At 42.0% G+C, this 27,760-nt stretch overlaps 1 protein-coding gene across 6 annotated transcripts in view; it reads right to left on the bottom strand.

Moving 5' to 3' along the window:
* The window catches only part of rsph10b (radial spoke head 10 homolog B), a 68,822-nt gene that overhangs the window by 8,248 nt on the left and 32,814 nt on the right, over positions 1-27,760 (bottom strand). For 4 of the 6 annotated variants that reach the window (XM_059978999.1, XM_059978996.1, XM_059979000.1 and 1 more), the window contains 8 exons: positions 27,260-27,339; positions 22,114-22,262; positions 16,796-16,903; positions 13,689-13,856; positions 11,341-11,448; positions 7,012-7,075; positions 6,381-6,515; positions 519-786 (listed from right to left, as the gene is read on the bottom strand). In XM_059978999.1, the coding sequence (XP_059834982.1) occupies positions 519-786; positions 6,381-6,515; positions 7,012-7,075; positions 11,341-11,448; positions 13,689-13,856; positions 16,796-16,903; positions 22,114-22,262; positions 27,260-27,339 (1,080 nt within the window). Of the gene's footprint in view, positions 1-518; positions 4,139-6,380; positions 6,516-7,011; positions 7,076-11,340; positions 11,449-13,688; positions 13,857-16,795; positions 16,904-22,113; positions 22,263-27,259; positions 27,340-27,760 lie in introns of those variants that run through there. The other 2 variants (XM_059978997.1, XM_059979001.1) reach the window with 2 other exon arrangements.

Raw genomic sequence — 27,760 nt, 5'->3', positions numbered from 1 at the left:
ATGACACACACAAAATGCTGGAGGAACTCACCAAGTCAGGCACCATTGATGGAGGGAATAGAGTCAACACTTCAGGCTGACAACTTTCATCAGGACCGGAAAGGGAGGGGGAAGAATCAGAATAAGGTGGAGAAAGGGGAAGGAGTACAAGATGGCAGGCCCTCACCTGGTCTCACCTATCACCTTCTAGCTTGTACTTCCTTCCCCTCTCCCCCACCTTCTTATTCTGGCTTCTTCCCCCTTCCTTTCCAGTTCTGATGAAGTGCCCCTGCCTGAAATGTCTACTATTCATACCCCTCCATAGTTGCTGCCTGACAAACACACCATCAGGAACAAGAGATCTCCCTTGATACTTGTGATCAAACTTTTGGACAAGTCTCAGTGTAAGAGGATATCAACATGGTGAAAAACCCGCTTGAGGTTGGGCCGAGGTAAATCTACTCCACGCCCTCTATGGGGAGTGGAATCCCCTTGCTGCAGTTAATTTAATGTTTCCCAGTAAATCCAGCGATACCAACCTTGCTCTGCCTTCGGACTCCATCCTTGCTTGGTGAGCCAGCTCATTCTTTCTCACCATATCTCTCTTTGCTTCTAACTTCAAAACTTCGGCATGCTCAAAGGCGGGAAACAACCTCTTCATGAAGAAGAAGCAGATTTGACTCAACCAGAATTCCAACTCAGACCCTGACTTGACCACAGGTTTTAGACCGGGGACCTTCACAGTTAGAACTTTCTCTTCCAAAGATTCTACAGGCCTGGGCACCTGTAGCTGAACTTCTGTTTTGCCTTAATGAAAACAAAAAATAAAATCACAGATTTACTCGTGGAGATAAGAATTAATAAGAACACAGAACACTACAGCACAGTACAGGCCCTTTGGCCCATGATGTACACTGGCCTTTAACCTACTCTTAAGATCAATTTATCCCTTCCCTCCTAAATAGCCTTCCATCTTTCTATCATCAATGTACCTATCTAAGAGTTTCATAAATACCCCTAATGTATCTGCCTCTACCACCACTCCTGACAGCATATTCCACACACCTACCAGTCTCTGTATAAAAAAAAACTTACCTCTGACAACACCCCCATACTTTCAAGTCAAGTCAAGTCGTCAACTTTTATTGTCATTTCGACCATAACTGCTGGTACAGTGTATAGTAAAAATGAGACAATGTTTTTCAGGACCATGGTGTTACATGACACAGTACAAAAAACTAGACTGAACTACGTAATAAAAAAAAACACAGAGAAAGCTATACTAGACTACAGACCTACAGCGGACTGCATAAAGTGCACAAAAACAGTGCAGGCATTACAATAAATAATAAACAGGACAGTAGGGCAAGGCGTCAGTCCAGGCTTCGGGTATTGAGGAGTCTGATAGCTTGAGGGAAGAAACTGTTACATAGTTGATGCACCATCAATAACTCACACTGTGACGTAAGGCGAGATATCGGCTTTTATTGACTGGAAGAAGGAACCAGGAGTGAGTGTCTATCATACTATGTCCTGGAGACTGAGGCTGAGCGTCAGGCCTCAGATCGCCTTTATACAGGGGCCTGTGGGAGGAGCCACAGGAGCAGTCAGCAGGGGGCGTGTCCAGACAGGCACATAGTTCACCACAATAGTCTGGTTGTGAGAGCCCGAATGCTTTGGAGCCTTTTCCCAGACGGCAAGAGGGAAAAGAGATTATATGAGGGGTGCATGGTGTCCTCTGAACACCTTAAAATTATATCCCCTTGTATTAGTCGTTTCCGCCCTGGGAAAAAGACTCTGGCTATCCATTCAATCTGTGCCTCTTATCATCTTATACACCTCTATCAAGTCACCTCTCACTCTAAGCAACAGTCACAAAATGCTGGAGAATCTCAGGCAGGTCAGGCAGCATCTACATAAATGAACATTTCGGGCCAAGGCTTCTTCAGGACTAAAAAGGAATGGGCAACATGCCAGAACATTTCATCCTTCTTTGTTCCAAAGTGAAAAGCCTTAGCTCACTCAACCTATTCCCATAAGACTTACTCTCCTATCCAGCAAGCGTCCTCTTAGATCTCCTCTGCATCCTCTCTAAAGCTTCCAAGCTTCAAAGAGCTCTACTTCCTGGAAGTAAATACTTTGTGACAAACTGATTAAGAACTGTGAGAAAAATGCTCGGGCTTTTACATTAATTGACACTTGCAGATTTAAACACGGAGTCTAGGAGTCTAGAGGGGGTAGCAAGACTGTGTGTAAGTAAGTCTATGAGTGCATAAGAGCGATTGTGAATGTTTAAATTGGTAAACTGATTTATTATTGTTGGCCAGAAAGAACTTTTGTCTATAGGCATCCATTAGTCTCGAGAGACCATGGATTTGCACCATGGAAAGTTTCATGGGCGCAGGCCTCGGCAGTGTTGTATGGGAGACCGGCAGTCGCCAACACTGCAAGTCTCCCCTCTCCACGCCACCAATGGTGTCCAAGGTAAGGGCATTAGGACCCATACAGCTTGTCATCACAGAGCAATGTGTGGTTAAGTGCCTTGCTCAAGGACACAACACGCTGCCTTAGTTGAGGCTTGAACTAGCGACCTTCAGATCACTAGATCACAATGCCTTAACCACTTGGCCATGTGCCATCACAAGAAGGAAGCCCTTAACTCCGAGTGGGGTCATCAGGACGCCATTGTGACAGTGTTTTTTTGTTTCAGCAGGCTTTCTTGTTTTTATGAGGCTGAGTTGCTAGCAAGGGAGCCAGCTGGATTCGAACTCAGGAGCCTTCACTCCGAAGTCCGGTGCTGATGTTACAATAGACAATAGACAATAGGTGCAGAAGTAGACCATTCGGCCCCTTGAGTCTGCACCGCCATTCTGAGATCATGGCTGATTATTCACTATCAATACCCAGTCCCTGCCTTGTCCCCATATCCCTTGATTCCCCTATCCATCAGATATCTATCTAGCTCCACCATCTAGCTGGTTACTACGCCACCAACCGGCTCTATCAATAAATCAGTGAATTCAAATGAATCAAGGACAGAGGAAGCAGACAGACCAATTATTTTTGTTCTTGCCATGTGCTTGGGAATGGAGGCTGTCATTTTGTGAAACTGTTTCACATCTATTTTGTGAGCTAAAATCATTTGGTTTGATTAAAAGTTCAAAGGTTCATTTATTATCAAAACATGTATCCATATAAAACTCTGAAACTTGTCTTCTCCAGATAGCCACGAAACAAAAAAATAACATGCAAGTCATTCAGAAACATCAAACTCACCCCCCACGCAAAAAAGAATGACAACCAAATCATCAAATCTCAAACCCCCCTCCCTCAGACAAAATGGAGGAACACTGTTACAAAACCCCATAACTAGGTCACTTACCAGCAAAGATAGAGAGGTCCGTTGAAGTCTGATGGTACTATTTTTAACAGTATTTATTAGTAAAAATACACAAAAATAATATCAATGCAAATATACAGATAACATTCATTGTCAATACTCAATCTAAAAGTGCAGGTATAATAATAATCAATAAGAAATAAGCTCTATCGTTGTCTAGGGGATAATGTATTGTCCGATGGAAATATAAAAGTCACTCAGTTCATGCAGGCTGCAGCCTTTGGGGACCACTGGGTTGTAATGGTTGGAGAGAGAATGAGTTTTGGGAGAAAAAACTTGCTGGCTTTCCTTTTATGATTTCGATCCAACAGGAGTCCCGTTGGTGTGGCCGTTCACTTGTGGCCTCTCCTTTAGCTAAACCGTTCTTCCTTGGTGAGCCTGCCAACCCAGGCAAGGAAGGACACACTTGAGCCCCCCACTGGCTGTCGCTATTAAACGCTGTCACGGGATTTCTAGCGTTTCTCCTGGTGTCTAAAGGGGTTGTTCCCCAGACCCTCTTTTATCCTTACTCACGGGGTCTCAGATGTCAATCAGGTTGGGATGATGCAATCCCTCAACCAGCCCACTCTGATTGTCCCCTGAAGGGTTTCAATGAATAGTATAGTACTCAATACACAATTCCGTCTCCAAGAGACAATAGCCGTTATCAATGGTTCCGTTTCGCTGAGGCCAGGACACATTCCAAACCCTGTGTATTCTGCGTGTCTCTCTGTCATTTCCTGGGTCCCAGACCCGAATTAATAGCGATCTGTTTCTGCCCTGAGAGATTTGAGCTGGTTATTGAAGAGAACCAAGAGCTGTAAGTGATCACAAACAAGAGAAAATCTGCAGATGCTGGAAATCCAAGCAAAATGCTAGAGGAACTCATCAGGCCAGGCAGCATCTATTTGGGCCAAAATCCTTCGGCAGGACAAGTTATCAATTGTCACTTGCAGGAAAGAGGGCAATAAACAGATGCTGGCTTGGAGCAGAGCCAATAAAAAGGTGTTAAGGGTCAGTCACATGACCTGTAGTCAATAACACTGAAATGCAACATTTGAATTGGTAAACAATGAGTATAAAAGCAGAGGTTTTTATGCTGTCTAGAGACCCACCATGTGGATGTGAAGTGCCTCATGAACATAGGGATTTGAGACACGACTATGAGGAACACATGGCCAGCAGACATTCTTTTTTAACTGGTATTATCTTTTCTATTCTTAGACTGTTCATGGAGGGTCAGGAAAACTAGTGTGCACATAGGTATTCGATTGTGTAAATTCTTGTGTTCTTCCATTGAGACAATAAAGATACTTGTCGTTAATTACAGATTCCCTCTGTGCCTCCCTAATAATTTTTACTAAGGGGTAGGTCCGTGTAACATTATGATCATGCGTACTAGGGTACAGAGAACAACCTGTCTAGCATGCCATCCAGACAGATCATTTCATCACATCAGTACACTGAGGTAGTACAAGAGAAAATAATAAAAATCATGCAGAATAAAGTGTAACAGAGAATGTGCAGTGTACGTAGACAGTAAGGCGCACAGTCATAGCGAGGTAGATCATGAGGTCAGAGTCCACCATGTCATCTAAAGCTTTGACAAACGTCTATGTAGGCACTGTGGAGAGAACTCTGGCTGACGGCATCATGGCCTGGTATACAAACACCCAGGAACGCAAAAGTCTACAAAAAGCGGTGGACACAGCCCCTTCAATCACAGGCAAAGCCCTCTCCACTATTGAGCAAGGAGCACAGCCACAGGAAAGGAGCATCCACCATCCAGGCCATGCTCTCATCTCACTGCAGACATCAGGAACAATGTACAGGAGCCTTGGATCCCACATCACCTTGTTCAGGAACAGTTAGTACCCCTCAATCATCAGACTCCTGAACCAGCAGTTCACCTCAACTCTGAACTGATTCTACAAGCTATGAACTCACTTTCAAGGACTCTAAAACTCATGTCGTCGGTAATATTTAATTATTGAAATTTGCACAGTTTCTCTTGTACTTTGGTTGTTTGTTGGTCATTGATTCTGTTGTACTTCCTTGTTTTACTGTGAATACCTGCAGGTTTGTGGATCCCGCTTTTGGATGTCCTGGAGAGCAGGAAGCATGGGAGCCGGTGACCCCTCTCCAGGCATACAGGTCAGTGAGTCCAGAGTTCAGGGTCCCATCAATGGCTAGCCCTGGGATTGATACCAAAGGTCGAAGTCTGAGGTCAATCTGACATCTGGGACTTTAAACCCCTGGGTTTACAGGTCTAGTATGTTGTCTGGTATGTTCTATTTTGTTGTGTTCTGTGTTGTTCTGCTGAGCATTGTGGGCATGTTATGTTAGCAATAGAATGTGTAGCAACAATTGCAGGCTGCCCTCAGCACATCCTTAGGCTGTATTGGTTGTTAACACAAATGTGTTTCACCTCCCTCTGATGCCCCTCCTCCTCCCCTTTCTCCCATGGCCCACTCTCCTCTCCTAACAGATTCCTTCTTCTTCAGTCCTATACCTCCCAGCTTCTCAGTTCAACAACTCTCCCCGACCCACCCACTTCCTCCTCACCTGGTTTCACTTATCACCTGCCAGCTTGTATTCCTTCCCTCCCCATCCCTTCACTTCTTATTCTAGCTTCTTCCCCCTTGTAATGCTACTATGGCCCTGTAATTTCCTTTGGGATCAATAAAGTACCTATTTATCTTCCCTTCCATGTCTTGGCCCGAAACGTCAACTGTTTATTCCCTCCCATAGATGCTGCCCAACCTGCTGAGTTCCTCCATAATTTTATGTGTACTTCACAGTATGTTCCAATGTATATGTGGTAAATTAATCCAAATCTAATAATTTTAGTAACTGCTATCCCTACGTATTTGTGAAAGACGAAACCTAAAGATGTAAGAGTTTGGTTTAGATTGTATTATTTCTTGTTTCAATGACTCCTGCCAATTAGAACTGAAATTGTATCCCACTATGAAAGTTGTGTATTACCAAATCTCAAGCGTACTAATAAAATCAGTCTAACCGTGTTCACTTATTTCACTCAGCGTATCTCCAGATGGTGCTGAGGAAGCCACAGGATGCAGCAATGGTGATACGTTCCGGCTTAGCTCTTCTTCCTTCTGGCTGGGTTTGCTCAAAGCTGCTGATTTAATCTGATCTGTGCAAATCAGTAACAGTCAGATCTTAGAATCTATTAAAATACTCTAGGGTATACACTTGGAAATTCACCATTTATAACGTAACAGTATCGGGGAATTATAGAGGCAGGTTTTTTCAAACAGAGTGGTGAGTACATGGAACACATGTCAGGGTGGTAGCAGAGGCAGATATATTAGGGATATTTAAGAGACTCTTAGATTGACCCATGGATGGAGGAAAATGGAGGGCTATGTTTTGTTTTGTTCACTTTCAGAGACAGGTTGTTGGCTCTGCACCAGTCCGTTAGCACCTCCTCTCTGATATTTAGGATTCCAAGGCTCTGTGCCAACAGGGTAAATGCTCAAACTTATCACTACTATTATTACTCAAAGCATAGACAAAAACTGAGCTAAGCTAGACGGACAAACAAACATCCATCTTGTAATATTATTGTCACAGAAATAAGTCCACATACAATGTTGTAACTGCTGCATGCATTTAGATACTGAACTTACCATGATGGGCAGATGATTTCGAAGACTTCTCAGCTGATGAGGCAGATGGTTTATTCTTCTTACGCTAAAACATAAAGAGAAGTCAGTATCTGTCTCTGATCCAATTTGCCAACCCCTCAAAAACTGGATGATTGTACAAGATAAGTGATTAATCTGCCCTGTTTTGTTCCATTGACATTTTTGTCCACAACCATGTCAACTTTATCATCCATCTAAGCCCATAGTGTCATTTGTGCTGCCAACACCCATCACCATATCCACGGACATAAACTGCTTATCTGAAACCAAAGAAGGAATAATGGGAGCATGCCAGGAAGCTAAGTAGATAGGTGGGAGAGTATTATCCCAGACACATAGACTAGATGGACAAAGGTACAGTAACACAGTAGGGTAGTGTTGGTCCACTGACACAGGCTCAATCCTGACCTTCCACAGCAAAACCTGCCTGCGTGAAATATGTTCTCCCTGTGACTGAGTGGGTTTCTCTGGTATCCCCACATGTTCCAAAGGCATTCTAGTGAGTCAGTTAATCAGCAGCTGTAAATTAGCTCTAGTGTAGATTAGTGATATTAGAAGTTGAGGAGCATATGAAAAATAATAGATCTCAGAGAAATAATAGACACAAGCGATTCTGCAGATGTTAGAAATCTTGAGTAACACACAAATGCTGGTGGAACTTAACAGGTCAGGTAGCATCTATGGAGGGAAATGAATAGTCAATATTTCAGTATAGATGAAAGGGCTTGATCTGAAATGTCAAGTGTTTATTTCCCTTCATAAATGTTGTTTGACCTGCTGAGTATTTTGTGTATGTTGCTCAGAGAAGTAATTTGGATTGATGGGATTGCTCCAAAAGCTCAATGAGCCAAACAGCCTCTTTGTGCGTCATAAGGAAATATGAAAATATGGAAACCACGAAAAGAAATTCATAGAGTTTTATTTGTTAGGGGAGTTTCATGGAGCCAATGAAAGTGCAAGATATTGAATTTGGTATTGTAAGGCACATACTACCGGGCTCAAGGACAGCTACTATCCCACTATTACAAGACTATTGAGCAATCCCCCAGTATAAGAAGATGGATTAATGATCTCGCAGTCTACTTTGTATTGGCCTTGCACCTTTGTCTGTGCTGCCCTTTTCTCTGCAATGGTAACACTTTATTCAAAGAGTTTAGCTTTATAAATCCCTTGTACACTGAAATATCAAAGCATGCAGTGAAATACAGGGCATCGTTTGCATCAGATCAAAACAGCGAGGGCAGCCCGCAAATATCACCATGCTTCCAACACCAACACAGCATGCCCACAACCTACTAACTGTACCCATACATCTTTTGGAATGTGGGAGGAAACCTCAATGCACTGATGTGATGAATTGATCTATGTGAGTGGCATTTACTGACCTCAATACATGTGACAATAATAAACCAATTTACTAATTTCCAATGCAACTTAATTAATCATTATCCCTATAGTGGAGACTCCCATAAGAGGCAGGGATCATAATATGATTGAATTTTACACTCAGATTGAGTGAGGGAAGAATGTGTCCAACTGTCATTGTAAACTTAAATAAGGGCAGTTATGAGGGCAAGAAAACAGAGCTAGCTAAAGTGAGAGGGCAAAGTAAATTAAGGGAATGGTTAATCAAGATGTAAAGGCAGCCAGGTACATAGTTAATGGGATTGTTCAGCTGACCATCCCTATGCCATCCATCAAGTACTTTTCTATATTAATCCCACTTACAGGTACTTGGCTTTCCATACTTTGGTGACTGGTGACAAGGTTCCTCTTGATAGGCAGATCCAGATGACTATGGGATCGATGGGGACTTGATAAATTGGATTCAATAGTAGAAGACTGAGGGTAGTGGTGGATGGCTGTTATTTATTTATAGATTCAGCTCAGAACAGGTCATTCTGGCCCACCCAGCAAATCCCCCTATTAACTCTAGCCTAATTACAGGATAATTTACAATGATCAATTAACATTAATCAGTATGTCTTTGGACTGTTGGAGGAAACACACACAGAGGGAGAATGTACAAACTCCTTTCAGAGGACATCAGAAATTAACTCCGATCTCTGATGCCCTGAGCTGTAATGGCGTAGCGCTAACCACTACATTTCCACTGCCTGAATGGAGGTCTGTGGCCAGTAATGCTTTGCAGTGAACAGTACTGGGACCTCCTTTGCTTGTGTGTAAATATACATTATTTGGATGAAAATGTAGGTGATCGCTTATTAAGTTTGCAGAGGACACCGACATTGGTGGAGGTGTCAATGATGAGGAAGATTGCCAAAGGATACCAAACAGTTGGAAATATGGGCAGAAATACAGCAAATAGTTTAATCCAGACAAGTTGGATTATAAGGCATTGGTTATACTGCACTTGGAGTATTGTGAGTAGTTTTGGGTCCATTATCAAAGAAAAGACGTGCTGGCATTGGAGAGGGTTCAGAGAAGGTTCACAAGAATGGTTCCAGGAATGAGAGGGATAACATAAGAGGAACATTTCACAGCTCTGGACCCATACTCACTGGAGTTTACAAGAATGAGAGAGGGATCCCATTGAAACCTATCAAATATTGAAAGGGCTACATAGAATGGATGTGGAGAAGATGTTTCTGATAGGAGGTGCCTAGGACCAGACAGCACATTCTCATAATAGAGGGACATCCATTTAGAACAGAGATGAGAAGGAATTTCACATTTTCTTTAATGTGAAAGCCACATTATTGGAAATATTTCAAGCAGAGATTGATAGTTTTGATTAGTAAGGGTGTCAAAAGTTATGGGGAAAAGGCAGGAGAATGAGGTTGAGAGGAATAATATATCAGCCATGATGGAATGGCAGAGCAGACTCGATAAGCCAAATGTAAGAGGAAGGTATAGAGTAAATACCAGGACCCTGAGGATCATTGAAGAAGAAAAGGATCCTGGGGTGTAAGACCATAGTTTTCTGAAAGTGGCAATACAAGTAGATAGGGAGGTTAAAAAAGCCATATGGCAAATGTGCCTTTATTGGTCAGGTCACTGACGATAAAAGTTGCAGCTATGTAAAACCTTGTTTAGATCACATTTAAAGTCTTGTGAGTTATGGTTGCCACATTACAGGAAGTAATCTCAATTGAGATTGTTGATATGTGTGCTGGCAAGTACAACACAGAAACAGGCCTCTTGGCTCATCTAGTTTACACCAAACCTTTTAAGCTGCCTACTCCTATCAACCTCCGCCAGGACCACAGCTCTCCATAAGCCTGCCATCCATTTATCCAATCTTCTCTTGAATGTTGAAATCGAGCTTGCATACAATACTTGTGCTGGCAGCTCATCCCACATTCTCACTACCCTATGAGTGAAGTTAGCTACTTCACTCTCATTAACTACCAGAGGTTTTTAAAAAATGTATTGATTCATTTGTTTGTTTGTTTATTTATTTATTTAATTGATTGTTTAATTACTTTTTGAGAGATACTGTGCAGAACAAACTGCACTACCCAGCAATCCACCTGCTTAGTCCTAGCCTAATCACATAACAATTTATCATGACCAGTTAACCTTCTAACTGGTATGTCTTCAGAATGTGGGAGGAAACCAGAGCACCTAGAGGACACCTATGCGGTCACGGGGAGAACATACAAACGGTGCCAGAATTGAACTCTGAACTCCAGAATATCTCGAACTGCAATAATGATGTGGTAACTGCTATTCTACTGTGACGATAACAATCTTCCTGATTGTTAGCTTTCAACTGAATGCAACCAAACTGTGTAATAGGTGTAGACAATATTGATCCAATCAGTCTTCAGGCTCACATACAAAATAAAACAACCTTGCAGTGCTTCTATGCCAATGAGTTGGCTGGGAGCTATCATCATCACAGGAGGTTAGCTGGAACAAAAAACTGCATTAGGAACAAAATATATTTTAGATCAATTCTGTTCAAACCTATACATGAAATCCATGGTGGGGTGGAGATACTTCTCATCAAAAGAGGTGTAAGGCACTCTTTCCCTCTGCTAGCCTGCAGGTCACCCTCGGACAAGGTGTAGCACTTTGCTTAGCCCCCAATCAGGGTCACGTGAAACCATGGGAGCAGGTGGTGGATGGTCATTTGAGCAGCTGGTGCATATCACCAGTCCTGATTATGCGACCACTGACACCAGACAGACCATCTCTGAAGAGTATTGATAATGGCTGGGGTCACCCACCTTATAAATACACTGTCTAGAAGAGGGCACTTCTGCAAATAATCATGGCCCTGGACCATGATCGCCATTGACATACAACATGGCACATAACGATGATGATGAATTACATACAAACCTCCGATTTCTTTGAAGAGCCCCCATTAGCCTCTCCACGTTTCTTTGTGAGGGATTTCAAGCCATGCCCATTTGGCTCTGGAGAAACGTGTTCTTGGACAGAGACCTGCTGATTAATTTAAAACACATGTTAATATATAATTTTGATCAGTACCTTTAAAGATGATCCAACAGTAGGCACTGAAATTCTGTGGCATAGGATATTGCTGATAAAAGCAGTTTGTTAGAATTTTTCATTAAGTATTAATCATGGTGAGTTACTGGAATGACGGACATGAACCCAAGAGATTTAGCAGAAATGCTGGAAATGCAGAGCAGCACACTCAGTATGCTGGAGGAACTCAACAGGAGAGGCAGCATCTATGGAGAGGACTAAAGAACTGATATTTTAGCCAGGGGCTCTTCTTCAGAGGCCTCAGCCCGAAATGTTGGTTCTTTATTCATCTGCATAGATGCTGCCTTGACTTACTGACTTCCTCCAGCATTTCATGAGGGTTACACACAGCTTTGGGTCTTCATCTGGGAAAATCAAAGACTTGGACAGATAAAGTATGAAATTTGCCATTGAATTTATTTCATATTTCTCATTTTTTGGTATCTGTGGGAATGCATATACTTACATACTTCATAGGATGGCATACTCATTGTCACAGGATATTCACTCTCCCTTTTACCATGAGCTCAACAGTAAGAGATATATAAGATTAAGATTGTCTGCAACAACTCCCGTGTAACAGGAAAGAATAAAATTCATTGGATGGCATTTGTCATGACTAGCCAGTCTGAAGCACACTGCTATAATACACTCCTGCTGCTGCCTGTAAGGAGTCTATAAGTCCTTCCTGTGACCGCATGAGTTTCCTCCACATTCCAGAAATGTACAGGTTAGTAGGTTAATTGGTCAATGGGTATAAATGGGCAGCGAGGGCTCATTGGGCCAGAAGGGCCTGTTGCAGTGCTGTAGCTTGATAAGAGCTTTGGAAATGTATCAAACAACATTTCTTATTAATTTATCATACACTAAATATCTAGAAAAGTATCTTCTGCTTTTAATTATGTTGGATCAATTTCATCTTATAAAAGTTTTCTTTGTGTTGTACAGTGGGTTCAGATCACGTTAGGATTGGATTTATTTATAATTTTAAAAAATATTTAGAGATACAGCATGGTAACAGCATGGTTACTTGAATCTGGCTATGTAATTAATTAATTTATTCACTGGAATTTACTGTAGCCAGTAGTCTTGTATAAGACTGGACCACTTTTGTTCCTTCTCTTCCCCACATCCCTATGTTTGCTCTCTCTCCTTATGCTTTTTCTCCATTCGTCTTCTTTGTTTTTATCATATTTAATCAAAAGTAGAAAGTTTTATGCCTCATTCTTAACTTCTGAACTTCCAAGAGGACTATAACCTTGTTTTGGAGGCTTGTGTGCCTCAATGACCTGGACAGCTATGTTGGCTGAAGTGAGAGCATTATGCTTTGGCTTTTGGTAGGGTCACCCATGCCAAACAGGTCAAAGGGTAGAGGCCAGACTAAGAGTGGTTCACTGGTCCTCCAGGTTCAGAGGTTCATCTCAGGGTAACAACCCTGAGTGGTCAAACAAAACTGTTACAGAAACAGCAATGAAGAATCCTCTACATCTGAGCGCAATGGTATTCCTGAGTCTCCACCTGGGATCTGCATGACTGACAACAGTGAAAACCTAAAGAAAGTTACTGACACGGTGAAGGAAGCCCTGAATACCACCAGAGATGGAGGACTTTCATTGTTGCCAGTGGCGTAATGGGCAGTAAGTAAGTTAACTTCTGAAGAACCTTTGGATCACAAAAGCATCAGGATCCAACATGTATCAGCTGCCCTTGACCTTCTTGGTGGCAGTGATCAAAGGTTTGGGAGATGCTTGGAGTAGCACTGAATTGCTAATTCTATATGGTACACAGTGCAGTAGTGGTGGAGGTAATGACTGTTAAGATGACTGATGGAGTGCCAGTTGTGGACTGCTTTGTTCTAGATAATGTCGCGGTATGGTGAAAGGAAGAGAAATGCAACTAAAGCATTAGCTTTTTCGAAGAATGAGCAGAGGCCCAAAGGATCAAATAGCCTTATTCTGCACTGCATCATTATATGATTCTACAAATTAAACCTGAAATATTTTATGAGAGCAAGATGTAACAGACAGAAAGAAAATTCCCCTCTGTAGATGCTGTCTGACTTGCTGAGTTTTGCGTGTATTGCTCCAGATTTTCAGCACCTGCAGAATCTCTTGTGTTTAAATGTTCTGCTGTGGTTTACCGTTAAACAGCAAATCTAATTTTTAAAAAAAGAGAGATCAATGGTATTTGATTACCAGGTCTAAAGGTTCTTGTTTCAGCTGAGCTGACGTAGTAGTTGTAAGAAGAGTTATATTCACACCGCTTGACTTTGTGGAGGATGCTTCTGAATTTTCAAGCATTCTTTTAGTCACATAAACTTCTGTGCATGAGAGCAGGGCTTCTAAAAATTCCAAGAATACCATCTGAAAAAAAGGTTCCTCATGTTAACCATACTATATAATATATTTACTTGGAGGAGGCCCTCTGTTGGCTGAGGTTGACCATGGATGTTGCATCCTAGTGGCCTAAGCGATACACAAGTCAGTACACAAGCCAGGCAGTACGATATGGAGAGCAAGTTGTTGCCTAAGCAGCAGGCTCCACCTCTCCACACAGCTGATGAATCTAAAGAAATGGCAGAGACCAATACTGTTTGGCACCAGCGACTTTGCAGGAATTGCCAGTCAGCATTGAACTCAATGTAGATCAATGCCTTAGGGAGTCCAGCTCTGGACTTTTCCTCGGGGTTTATTCCCGAAGCCTTTCCTATGGGTGGGAGGCCATAAGGCAGCGGAGGTTTGAGAGCAGTGTCTTCCTTCTCCTCGTTGAGCTGCCAACCACGGCTGATGAGTGTCATTTGCTCAAAGTGACTGGTTTTAATGCGCCAGTAACCTGCCTTTGCCCCTTCTCCTGTCAGTAGAAACTGTTGCGCTGGGCTTAATAGCTAAGCCATACATAGAACCAGGTGCTGGGCTGGACTTTATTATCAGAGACCTATGTCATTAGGAGCATTTAATAGCTTGTGGGAGATTACCCCCACTAATCACCCTCCCCACACCCCCAACCTCTGGCTATGTCAAGGAACCATATATTTACTAAAATCTTGTGTTTAGAAGTACATTTCATATTTGTTTCTAAGGTTTTCAGAACGACTTTAAAATAAAATAAATTGCAAAGAGCGTCAATATAGGGAACTAGGAAAGGGGTTAAGAAACAGGATCAAGAGTAATAATCTCTGGATTACTTCCAGTGCCACATGCTAGCAAAGGCAAAAATAGGAGAATAGAGCAAATGAATGTGTGGCTGAAAGGTTTGTGTGGGGGTAGGGTTTCGGATTTTCGGACCATTGGGATTTTTTCTGGGGCAGAGGTGACCTGTACAAGGGTGATGTGTTGCACCTGAACGGGGGGGGGGAGCTAATATTCTGATAAGTAGATTTCCTGGTGTCACTGGGGAGGTTTAAATTAGACTGGCAGAGAGGGTGGGATCCTAAGCAGCAGGGAATCAAATGAAAGACAGGAAAGTGATACAGAAGTCAGCAATGGCAAGTTGATTAGACAAGACAGGCAGGAGTGCGGCAGTGAGTGAGAAAATTGTGTTTTCAGTGCAAGAGGTCTGACAGGTAAAGTGGATGAACTCAGAGCATGGCTAGTTAGGTGTGACTGGAATAGTATAGTCATTATAGAAACATAGCTAAGGGAAGAACAGGACTGTCATCTTAATGTTCCATATGGTCGGCTGCTCTAGAAATCTAGATTGTTTGGAATCCAGACAGAACTGGCTAATTGGATACACAATTGGCTTGATGATCAGAACCAGAGGGTAATGATGGAAGGCTGTTTCTCAGACTGGAGGCACCTCGACTAGTGTTGTGCCTCAGGGGTCAGTGCTGGGCCTATTGTTGTCCATTATCTACAGCACCGTGCAGAAGTCTAAGGCACATATACAAATATTCCATAAATATGCTTTCAAAATAATAAAATGAAGAGTTTGTAAATATCAAAAACTAAAGCAAATCAATCTTTGATGTGACCACCTTTTGCCTTTAAAACTGCATTAATTTTCTTAGGTACACTGTCATGCAGTTTTAAAAGAAAATTGGCTGTTTATAATTGGCTATAAGATCATCTGCAGATTTTGGCTGTTTCACTTGTTCCTGGCTCTCCAGATAATCCCAGACAGCCTTGATGATGTCAGGGCTCTGTGGAGGCCACACCATCTGAAACCATATAAAAATCTAGAGTGCCAAAGACTTTTGTACAATACTTTATATCAGTGATATGGATAAAAATGAACAAGAAATAAGTTTGTAGTTAACACTGAAATAGCTGGCCAGTGAAGAATGAAGGTATCAAAAATTACAGGAGGATTTTTATCAGGTGAGGAAGTGGGTCAAGAAATGGCAACTGGAGTAACTCAGATAAGTGTGAGGTGTCAAATGCACATAGGGCTTACACAACGGACAGCAGGGCCCTGGGGAGTGTTGTAGAACAGAGGAATCTTGGAGTTCAGGTACTTGGTTGTAATCGCAGGTAGATAGGGTGGTGAATAAAACTTTTAGCACAGTAGTCTTCATCAGTCAGAGCATTGAGTATAAAAGCTGGAAGGTTATAGTACAGTAATACAAGATGCTCATGAGGCTTCACTTGGAGAATTGTATTCAATTTTGGTCATTCTGCTACAGAAAATATGTTACCAAACTGAAACGCATGCACAAAAGGTTTATAAAGCTGTTGCCAGGCTTCAAGGTACTTAATTATATGGAGAGATTGAACAGGCTAGGTCCTTTTTCCATGGAACACTGGAGACTGAGAGATGATCTTATAGATGTGTATAAAATCATGAAGAGTATAGATAGGCTCATCCTTTTCTCCAAGTGTGGGGAGTCAAGAACTTGAGAATATGGGCTTAAAGTGATAGTGAAAGATTTAATAGAAACTTGAGGGGCAACTTATTTAATATACAGAGGTGGGTACCTATATGGAATAAGCTGCCTGAGGAAGTGGTTGAGGCAGGTACAACAGCAAGTTTTAAAGGACAATTGGACAGGTACATGGATAAGAAAGTTTTAGAAAGTCATGGGTCAAATATGGCAAATAGGACAAACTTGGATGTTCATCTTGGTCAGCCCTAGACCAGTTGGGCTGAAGGGCCTGTTTCTGTGCTGCATGACTCTATGAAGGAAACCCTGAAGTAGTGTGAATCACAAACTACTGCAATATGGTTACTGTTGCCTCTTAGTTAAACACAACAGTCCAATATTCTTTAAGTGATACAATGAATACTTCAGAGTTAGAGGATAGATTTCTTATCTAGGAGGCAGAAAATTAGGATTACAACATTTAATTAAGACATATGGTACCTCAATATCCATATTGTTGTAGGTTCCATCAGACACTGCAGGGTTATCCTGAGACAAGATCTCTACAATGCAAGTAGCTGTCAAGCGGTTGCTCAATAAATTTAGATCCTATATTTACAGAATAAAATAAAGGTGAGAGAAATGCATTTGTTTAGAATAAATATAAGGAAAAAAGAATGTACAAAATACTACAATTTCTAATCATAAAATAGTCAATTTTATTTGAAATGACTTTTCCCTCATAAAGAAGACAGAATAATTTATAAAGACCTTGCTTTTGATTATCTGCTCAAGACTGATATGATAAGTGTCAATGGATTAAGCTACAATTGTACTTGGCTGTCTAGATATATGCTGAGTTTACTGTCTTCACCCATGCATGAAGAACAGGTATGAAGATATGGTCCTAAAAGCAAGTTAAACACCAATAATTGGGCAACATTTCCAGGAGAGATGTATGAAAAATGTACTGCTTAATTTCCAATTTCCATTAAAACTTCCTTCAATGGAACTCCATTGATGAACCATGTCATCGCTTCATCATTTCTAAATAAAATTACCACCTTATGACCCAGCCTGCTAGTTTTGAAGCAAAGATGCTCAATTTAGAGAATATACAAGAATTGAAGATGTTGGAATCTGGAACAAAAATAAAGCAGAACACTGAATCATGACAAGCAGCATCCATGGAGCCAACAGTTGCTAGTTGATGCTCTGGGATGAGATCCTGCAACAGGACCTTTATTAACCCCATTTATATGAACACTGCCTCCACAATTCAGGTTCTCTTCATTGCCTCCTCATCAAATTTCCCTTCCTGGTGCTGCCATATTTTAAACTATCATCAATTGTCTTTCCTGAGAACACAAGAAATTCCTGCATCTTCCAGCACTATGGGAGGTGGAGCTCAATCTACACTGTCTATTGAGGGCTTCCAGTGGAAGGGATCTATTGAGTTACCAGTTGTATTAATCCTAGGTAGGATTTTAATGTGTGGGCTTTCTACAACACCTGTTTAATTGTTTAAAAAGGTTGTAATGAAGTTAATCTTCGGCAGAGCAGAGATACTGTGAAATATCATCCTATTATATCATTTCATTCTGGAGGATTCCAAACTGCAGTGAATGTTCCTAAAAGCTGTATCACTGCACTTTTGTCAAAAAAAGCTGTAAATGAAGTGCTTTCCATCACCCCTTTGCAGAAAAATGAAATTTTCAAATATTGCATTTTAGGACATGACATTCATGTGAATTTACAAATGGATTTTATGGATAAAGTACTAAAGTGCTAAGATTAGATGGTATTTTCCCATAGACTATACACAAACTGTTATAAATTTTGAAATTATTGGAAATAATCAGCAAATCATGGCATATTTGTAGAGGCCATGACATAATCAATATAATAAAATAATATTTACAAAACATTTTACACCAGAAAACATTTTTAACTGAGAATAAAGAAAGATAAATTGAAAGAGTTATCTTTTGCCAATTTATACAAAAGATAAAAATATTAGCTAAATTGGACAGCCTTAGGAATTATTTTTCTTAGGATTACCAGTGATGTGGAAATTAATATGCATTTATTTTTTAAACTACAAAAAGACAAGTTGTACTGATTGTGACTGTTCTATAATTTTACTTCTTATAATTATTTCATGTTTTCTCTGGGTACCCTAAACAGATTTAATAAATATACAAAAACAATGAAAGATCTCAGCCTAAAACGCCTACTGATCATTTCCGTGGAAGCTGCCTGACCTGCTGGGTTCCTCAAGCAATTTGTGTGTGCTGCTCAGATTTCCAGCATCTGCAGAAAATCATCTCATCATTTTTAAACCATAAGGGAGTACCAGCTTTATTTCCTGAAGGTATCCAAGTCAGAGATCATATCTTTAACAAGGACAGAAAATCCTCCAAAATGTAAAATGCTCAGAGACTAAATGGCAGGATCTTACATCTATGCTAAAACTAATATTCATAATGAGACCCTAAACTTGAACTAAACTGACAATATCAGTCAGTGATTGGAAATATTCTTTCAAGTGAAAAGGGGAAAAGAGGGTAATGATAGGGACTCAATAGACTCAAGAGGAACAGACAGGAGATTCTGTGGATGTGAATGGGACACTTGGATGGTGCCAGGGTCAGGGATGTCTTGAATCACGTCCTCAGCATTTTGGAGAGGAAGGGAGAGCAGTCAAGTCAAGTCAAGTCAAGTCACTTTTATTGTCATTTCGACCATAACTGCTGGTACAGTACATAGTAAAAATGAGACAACGTTTTTCAGGACCATGGTGTTACATGACACAGTACAAAAACTAGACTGAACTACGTAAAAAAAAACAAGACAGAGAAAGCTACACTAGACGACAGACCTACACAGGACTGCATAAAGTGCACAAGAACAGTGCAGGCATTACAATAAATAATAAATAGGACAATAAGGCAAGGTGTCAGTACAGGCTTCGGGTATTGGGGAGTCTGATAGCTTGGGGGAAGAAACTGTTACATAGTCTGGTCATGAGAGCCCAAATGCTTCGGAGCCTTTTCCCTGATGGCAGGAGGGAGAAGAGATTGTATGAGGTGTGCATGGGGTCCTTCATAATGCTGTTTCCTTTGTGGATGCAGCGTGTAGTGTAAATGTCCGTGATGGCGGGAAGAAAGACCCCGATTATCTTCTCAGCTGACCTCACTATCCACTGCAGGGTCATGTGATCCGAGATGGTGCAATTTCCAAACCAGGCAGTGATGCAGCTGCTCAGGATGCTTTCAATACAACCTCTGTAGAATGTGATGAGGATGGGGGGTTGAGAGATGGACTTCCCTCAGCCTTCGCAGAAAGTAGAGACGCTGCTGGGCTTTCTTTGCTATAGAGCTGGTGTTGAGGGACCAGGTGAGATTCTCTGTCAGGTGAACACCAAGAAATTTGGTGCTCTTTATGATCTCTCCTGAGGAGCCATCGATGTTCAGTGGGGAGTGGTTGTTCTGTGCCCTCCTGAAGTCAACAACCATCTCTTTTGTTTTGTTCACATTAAGAGACAGGTTGTTGGCTCTGCACCAGTCCGTTAGCCGCTGCACCTCCTCTCTGTAAGCTGACTCATCGTTCTTGCTGATGAGACCCACCACGGTCATGTCATCGGCGAACTTGATGATGCAGTTCGAGCTGTGTGTTGCAGCACAGTCGTGGGTCAACAGAGTGAACAGCAGTGGACTGAGCACACAGCCCTGGGAGGCCCCCGTGCTCAGTGTGATGGTGTTGGAGATGCTGCTCCCAATCCGGACTGACTGAGGTCTCCCAGTCAGGAAGTCTAGGATCCAGTTGCAGAGGGAGGTGTTCAGGCGCAGTAGGCTCAGCTTTCCAATCAGTTTCTGAGGAATGATTGTGTTGAATGCTGAACTGAAGTCTATGAACAGCATCCGAATGTATGTGTCTTTTTTGTCCAGGTGGGTTAGGGCCAGGTGGAGGGTGGTGGCAATGGTGTCGTCTGTTGAGCAGTTGGGACGGTGTGCAAACTGCAAGGTGTCCAGTGAAGGAGGCAGCAGGGTCTTGATGTGCCTCATGACGAGCCTCTCAAACCACTTAATGATGATGGATGTGAGTGCAACGGGATGGTAGTCATTAAGGCAGGACACTGAAGACTTCTTCGGCACAGGGACGATGGTGGCAGCCTTGAAGCACGTTGGAACGGTGGCGCTGCTCAGGGAGATGTTGAAGATGTCAGTGAGAACATCTGCTAGCTGGTCTGCACATCCTCTGAGCACTCTACCAGGGATGTTGTCTGGTCCAGCAGCCTTCCATGGGTTGACCCTGCACAGGGTTCTTCTCACGTCGGCCACAGAGAGACACAGCACCTGGTCATTTGTAGGAGGGGTGGACTTCCTCGCCGCCACGTCATTTTCCACCTCAAACTGGGCGTAGAAGTTATTCAGTGCATCTGGGAGGGAGGCATCACCCACACAGTCAAGTGATGCTGTCCTGTAATTGGTGATGTCCTGGATGCCCTTCCACATGCGCTGCGTGTCGCCGCTGTCCTGGAAGTGGCTGTGGATTAGCTGGGCATGTGCACACTTTGCCCCTCTGTTGGCTCGGGACAGTTTAGCTCTTGCTGTTGTTAGAGCTGCCTTGTCGCCTGCTCTGAAGGCGGAGTCGCAGGACCTCAGCAGCGCATGCACCTCTGCGGTCATCCATGTCTTCTGGTTAGCGCGTATAGTGATGGTCTTGGACAGAGTAACATCATCAATGCACTTGCTGATGTAGCTAGTCACTGATGCTGTGTACTCCTCTAAGTTGGTAGAGTCAGATATCTTACTACATATTATTACCAATGACAAAGGTAGGAAAAGCAAAGAGGTCCTGAAGAGAGGATTTAGAGAGTGAGGCAGAAAGCTGAGAAGCTGGTGCAGGGGGCAGAGCTTCAAGTTCTTGGATCATCGGATCTTCTTCTGGGGCAGGTATGACCTGTATCAAAGAGACGGGTTACACCTGAACCTGAGAAGGACCAATATTCTTGCGGGCAGGATCATTAGAGCTGTTGGGGAAGGTTTAAGCTAATTTGGCAGGGAGGTCTGAGATGCAAAGGGGCTTGGGAGTCCTTGAGCAGAACACCCTAAAGTTTAACTTGCAAGTTGAGTTGGTGGCGAGGAAGGCAAATGCAATGTTAGCATTCATTTCAAGAGGTGTAGAATATAAGAACAGGGATATGATGCGGAGGCTTTATAAAGCACTGGTAGGGCCTCACCTTGAGTATTGTGAACAGTTTTGGGCTCCTTAACTAAGAAAAGATGTGCTGGCATTGGAGGAGGTCCACAAGGGTGATTCCAGGAATGAAAGGGTTATCATATGAGGAACACTTGGTCTGTACAGACTCTGGGTCTGTACTTGCTGGAATTTAGAAGGATGATGGGGGGGATCTCATTGAAACCTTTCAAATGTTGAAAGGCATTGACATATTTCCCATGGTAGGAGAGTCTAGGACAAGAGGGCAAAGCCTCAGAATAGAGAGATGTCCATTTAAAACAGAGATGTAAATAGAAATTTATTTAGCTAGAGGGTGGCGAATTTGTGGAATTTGGCAGCTGTGGATGCCAGGTTGTTGGGTGTATTGATAGGTTGGTGACTGGAAAAGGCATCAAAGGTTATGGGGAGAAGGCAGGAAGTGGTGCTGGGGGGTGGGGAGAAGGATCAGCAATGATTCAATGGCAGAGTGGACTTGATGGGCCAAATGACCTAATTCTGCTTCTATGTCTGATGGTCTTGTATAATATTCTACCATTATATATATATTTGCTGTATAGATCAGGTCAAACATGTACCTTGATCATCCACAGGAAGTGCCTCATTGTCATGATACTGGTGTTGGGTGGCCTACGGTTTTGTTTGCAGTAGGTTCTGTATACCTCCCAGCATTTATTTATGTAGCCAAGCACGATTGTGGTACTTTCTTGTTGTTGAAATAAACTCCCTAAATCAAAAAGGAATCCATAAAGAATCAGAGACCAAAAAGAAAACAGCAAAGTTGATTGTAGCTATTGTGTTATCTCTCAATCTTTTTGAAATATCCCCTGCCAGACAACAGCCCATTTTTCTCATCTGGTGTTTCACTGGGATTCCAAAACAATAAAAATGTAATCAAGTTAGCAACAAGCCAATAAAGTCATACATTATTAAAAATGAAAAAAATCCATGAAGCAATGTAAGCACTTTCTACATCATTCACTACCGTTGGGTTATTTCACTACTTACTCATTTGTAAATTAATTGTTTAGTCATCATTTTACCCCAAGGTCAACAGTCATTGACTACCCCAATTCCCCTTGAGAAGAAGTTGGAGTTTATAACCAGGATTTTAAAAAGTAAATGCATCAAGTGAAACTTAACAAAATTTAAACTTGCATTTTCACTGGACCAATGCCATAAGAAGTCTATTTGATACAACCTGAGTATAATGAGCATGTTAGGAGCAGGGTTGCTCAAAGATTTGGGTTTGAATTGGCTTTATCCAGTTGCAACAGAAATTGCCCTATATATGATGCACCAATGTAAGGAGTAGCTGTGCACCACACAAATGGCCAAATCACATACAATATTCCAATGTGACTGTTTTTCTAAAACTCTATGTGCATAAACACAGAAGTTAACAAAGAATCAAGATTCTTTGCATAAACAAAGAATCAACTCTTGTTTTGTCATTAGTGAAGTGCCCAGTCTAACCTGAGTAGCTTCTACAAACTCCTTTCATATCCCCCAGTTAAGTGCCTTTTTAAAAATATTTCATCAATACCATCACTTTCAAACTGTCCATAACCCTACTGTCAATTACCCTAATTCTCCCTACTCCAATAAGACCATAAGATATAGGAGCAAAAGTAGGCCATTTGGCCCATTGAGTCTGCTCCACCATTCAATAGTGGGCTGATCCAATCCTTCCAATCATCTCCACTCCCCTACCTTCTCCCCATATCCTTTGATGCCCTGGCTAATCAAGAACCTATCGTGAACACAAAGTACACTACAGATGCTGCGGTCCAATCAACACATACAAACAAGTTGGCTGAACTCAGCAGGTCGGGCAGCATCCATTGAAAGGAGCAGTCAACGTTTCGGGCCGAGACCCTTCGTCAGTACTGAAGAAGAAGGGGGCAAGGGCCCAATAAAGAAGGTGGGGAGAGTGGGAAGGTGCAGGTGAAAAACTGATCAGAGGAAAGATCAGGGGGTGGGGGAGGGGAAGCAGGGAGGGGATAGGCTGGAGAGGTGAAGAAAGAATGTAAGGGGAAAGCACTATGGGTTGTAGAAGAAGGCAGAATCATGAGAGAGGTGATTGGCAGCTAGAAGAAGAGGCAGAGTGAAAGTGTGATAGGGGAAGGGAGAGGGAGGGATTTACCGGAAGTTGGAGAATTTGATGTTCATACCAAAGGGCTGGAGACTACCCAGACGGTATATGAGGTATTGCCTCTCCAACCTGAGTTTGGCCTCATTATGACAGTAGAGGAGGCCATGTATGGACATATATGGACATATTCAAGAACCTATCTATCTCTGCTATAAATGTATCCAATGACTTGGCCTCTACAGCCACTTGTGGCAACAAATTCCACAGATACACTACCCTCTGATTAAAGTAATTTCTCTGCATCTCTGTTCTAAATGGACGTCCTTCAATCCTGAAGTCATGCCCTCTTGTCCTGGACTTCCATAGGAAATAACTTTGCCATACCTAGTCTGTTCAGGACTTTTAACATTCGGAATGTTTCTATGAGATCCCCCCCTCATTCTCCTGAACTGCAGGGAATATAGCCCAAGAGCTGCCAGACATTTCTCATACGGTAACCCTTTCAATCCTGGAATCATTCTCATGAATCTTCTTTGAACCCTCTCCAATGTCAGTATATCCTTTCTAAAATAAGGAGCCCAAAACTGCACACAATACTCCAAATGCGGTCTCACAAGTATAGAGCCTCAACATTACATCCCTGCTCTTATATTCTATACCTCTAGAAATGAATGCTAACATTGCATTGGCCTTCTTCACCACCGACTCAACCTGGAGGTTAACCTTTAGGGTATCCTGTACAAGGACCAAGTCCCTTTGCATCTCTGCATTTTGAATTCTCTCCCCATCTGAATAACAGCCTGCTCATTTATTTCTTCCACCAAAGTGCATGACCATACACTTTCCAACATTGTATTTCATTTGCCACTTCTTTGCCCATTCCCCTAAACTATCTAAATCTCTCTGCAGGCTCTCTGTTTCCTCAATACCTCCTGCTCCTCGACCTATCTTTGTACTATTGGCAAATTTAGCCACAAATCCATTAATCCTATAATCCAAATCATTGGCATATATCATAAAAAGCAGCAGTCCCAACACAGACCCTTGTGAAACTCCACTGGTAACAGGCAGGCAGCCAGAATAGGATCCCTTTATTCCCACTCTCAGTTTTCTGCCAATCAGCCATTGCTCCACCCATGCTAGTAACTACCCTGTGATTGTATGGGCTCTTATCTTGTTAAGCAGCCTCATGTGCAGCACCTTGTCAAAGGGATTCTGAAAATCCAAGTACACCACATCTACTGCATCTCCTTTGTCTAGCTTGCTTGTGATTTCCTCAAAAAATTGCAGTAGGTTAGTCAGACAAGATTTTCCTTTCAGGAAGCCATGCTGGTTTTGGCCTATCTTGTCCAAGTACTCCATAATCTCATCCCTAACAATTGATTCCTGCAATTTCCCAACCACTGATGTCAGGCTAACAGGTCTATAGTTTCCTTTTTGCTGCCTCTCACCCTTCTTAAATAGCGGAGTAACATTTGCAATTTTCCAGTCATCCATCCAGTACAATGCCAGAATCTATTGATTCTTTAAAGATCATTGTAATTCCTCCACAATCTCTCCAGCTTCTTCCTTCAGAACCCAAGGGTGCATTCCATCAGGTCCAGGAGATTTATCCACCCTCAGATCATTAAGCTTCCTAAGCAACCTCTCAGTCATAATTTTCACTGCACCTACTTCACTTCCCTGACACTCTTGAATGTCCAGTATACTGCAGATGTCTTCCACAGTCAAGATTGATGCAAAATATGCATTCAGTTCTGCTGCCATCTCTGCTTCTCTTATTACAATATCTCCAGTATCATTTTCTATTGGTCCTATATCTACCCTCAACTCTTACTTTTTATATACTTAAAAAAACTTTTAGTATCTTCTTTGATATTAGTCGCCAGCTTCCTTTCATAATTCATCTTTTCCTTCTTAATAACCTTCTTAGTTTCCTTCTGCAAATTTTAAAAAACTTTCCAATCCTCTATCTTCCCACTAGCTTTGGCTTCCTTGTATGCCCTCTCTTTTACTTTAGCTCTGACTTCACTTGTCAGCCATGGTAGTGTCCTTTTTCCATTTGAAAATTTCTTCTTATTTGCAAATAACATATCTGTCTTGCACTTCCCTCATTTTTTGCAGAAACTCCAGCTCTGCTGTCCTTCCTGCTAGTGTCTCTTTCCAGTCAACCATGGCCATTTCCCCTCTCATGCCATTGTAATTTCTTTTATTCCACTGAAATAGTGACACAATGGAAATTAGTTTCTTCTCAAATTTCAAAGTGAACTTGATCACATCGTGATCACTGTTCCCTAAGGGTTCCTTAACCTTAAACTTGCTTCTCACCTCCGGATCATTGCACAACACCAATCCAGCACAGCGAATCCCCTAATGGGCACCGCAAGCTGTTGTAAAAAGCCATTCCTTAGACATTCTACAAATTCTCTCTCTTGTAGTCCAGTACTGGCCTGGTTTTCCCAATCCACTTTCATGTTAAAATGCCCAACAATTATCATGACATTGCCTTTCTGACATACCTTTTCTATCTCCTGCTGTAATCTGTAATCCACATCCCGGCTGCTGTTTGTAATCCACATCCCGGCTAATGCCACATCCCAATCTGACTCTCACCTCACTTGCCCAGCTGATCCCCACATTATCTGCCCAACTCTCTCACACTTCCTTTACTGGCCCAGTTCCTGCATATGTCTGTCCATCTCCCACCATCAACTAACTAACACCCCTCTTCTCTATATTTCTCTGCATTCCCAAATCAACTGTGCATCCAAGCTTCATCTTCCATCTCACAACTTCTCTCCATATGATTATCTCCTTAACCAGGAAGGTCAAAAACATTGGCTTCCAGACAGCTTCCTTTCAGCAAACCCAAGTTTCCACAGGCTATAGTTTGAGGGTGGTGAAGGCTGTCTGGGCTGTGGCAGGAGCGCTGCTATTATGAGCTATACGCATAGAAATTATAAAGTCTGTCCTTCTGTGTGCAAGCCACTTATGACAAGCAACAGAACATTGCTAGTTATATGAATGAATGGCATGATTTAGGTGTTATTCGACCATAAGACACGGGAGCAGAACTTAGCCATTTGGTTCTTCGAGTCTACTCCACCATTCAATTATGGCTGATTTATTTTCCCTCTCAGCTGCAGATTCCTGCTTCTCCCCATAACCTTTGACCTCCCCCTTACTCATCAAAACTTTATCAACCTCCACTTGAAATATACACAATGACTTAACCTCCAGAGCCATCTGTGGCAATGAATTCCACAGGTTCACCACCATTGGCCAATGAAATTCATATTCTATTCTGAGGCTGTGCCCTCTGCTCCTAGACTCTCTCTACATCCACTCTATCTAGGTCCTTCAATATTCCGAAGGATTAAATGATATCCCCTCTCATTTCGTTTAGTATTCACACTAAGAGGAAAAATAACTGACAAACCAATATACAAAGAGGAGTCACTTGACACAGTTCATAACTTAAACCACTGCAATCATAGGTTGCAAATCAGCATTAAAATTTTTCACAATGCTTTCATACTACTATCAATCCCACATTATATGACTTTTGGATTAAGTGTAGTATAGTTAGCCATTACATCCCATCAGAGGTGTATTTAGATTGTACATACCATTAACAGTGCAGGCATAAGGAATAAGATTGTCAGTCATTAGTTTGGAAAAACAAGCTTCAAGAATTGGATGCCGGCCTCTGAAATGAGAATATGGATGACTGTGGCAAATGGCACTTGTTCAATTTGAGAATGCTACTTTAGATGAGGTGTAATACTATGCTTATCATTTTTAAAACTTCCATGTGGTCAGTATTCCTTAAGAAGCAGAACTATGTTTCCCATTCTAATATCTAGCAGATAAAATAGGGTTGGTGGTAAATCTGTGAAACTCATTGCTGCAGATAGCTGTGGTGGCCAAGTCATTGGGTATGCTTAAAGTGAGTGCTGACAGGTTCTTGATTATTAAGGGTGTCAAAGGTTAGAGGGAGAAGTCAGGAGAATGGGGTTGAGAGGGATAATAAATAAACCATGCTGGATTGGAGGAGCACACTCGATGGGCTAAATGGCTTAATTCTGCTCCTATGTCATATGGAAGAACCTTTGTCACTGCAGTGTGCA

The sequence above is a fragment of the Hypanus sabinus genome, chromosome 9 (assembly GCF_030144855.1).
Source record: "Hypanus sabinus isolate sHypSab1 chromosome 9, sHypSab1.hap1, whole genome shotgun sequence".
Taxonomy (NCBI): Eukaryota; Metazoa; Chordata; class Chondrichthyes; order Myliobatiformes; family Dasyatidae; genus Hypanus; species Hypanus sabinus.
This window is presented reverse-complemented; position numbering and strand designations above follow the sequence as displayed.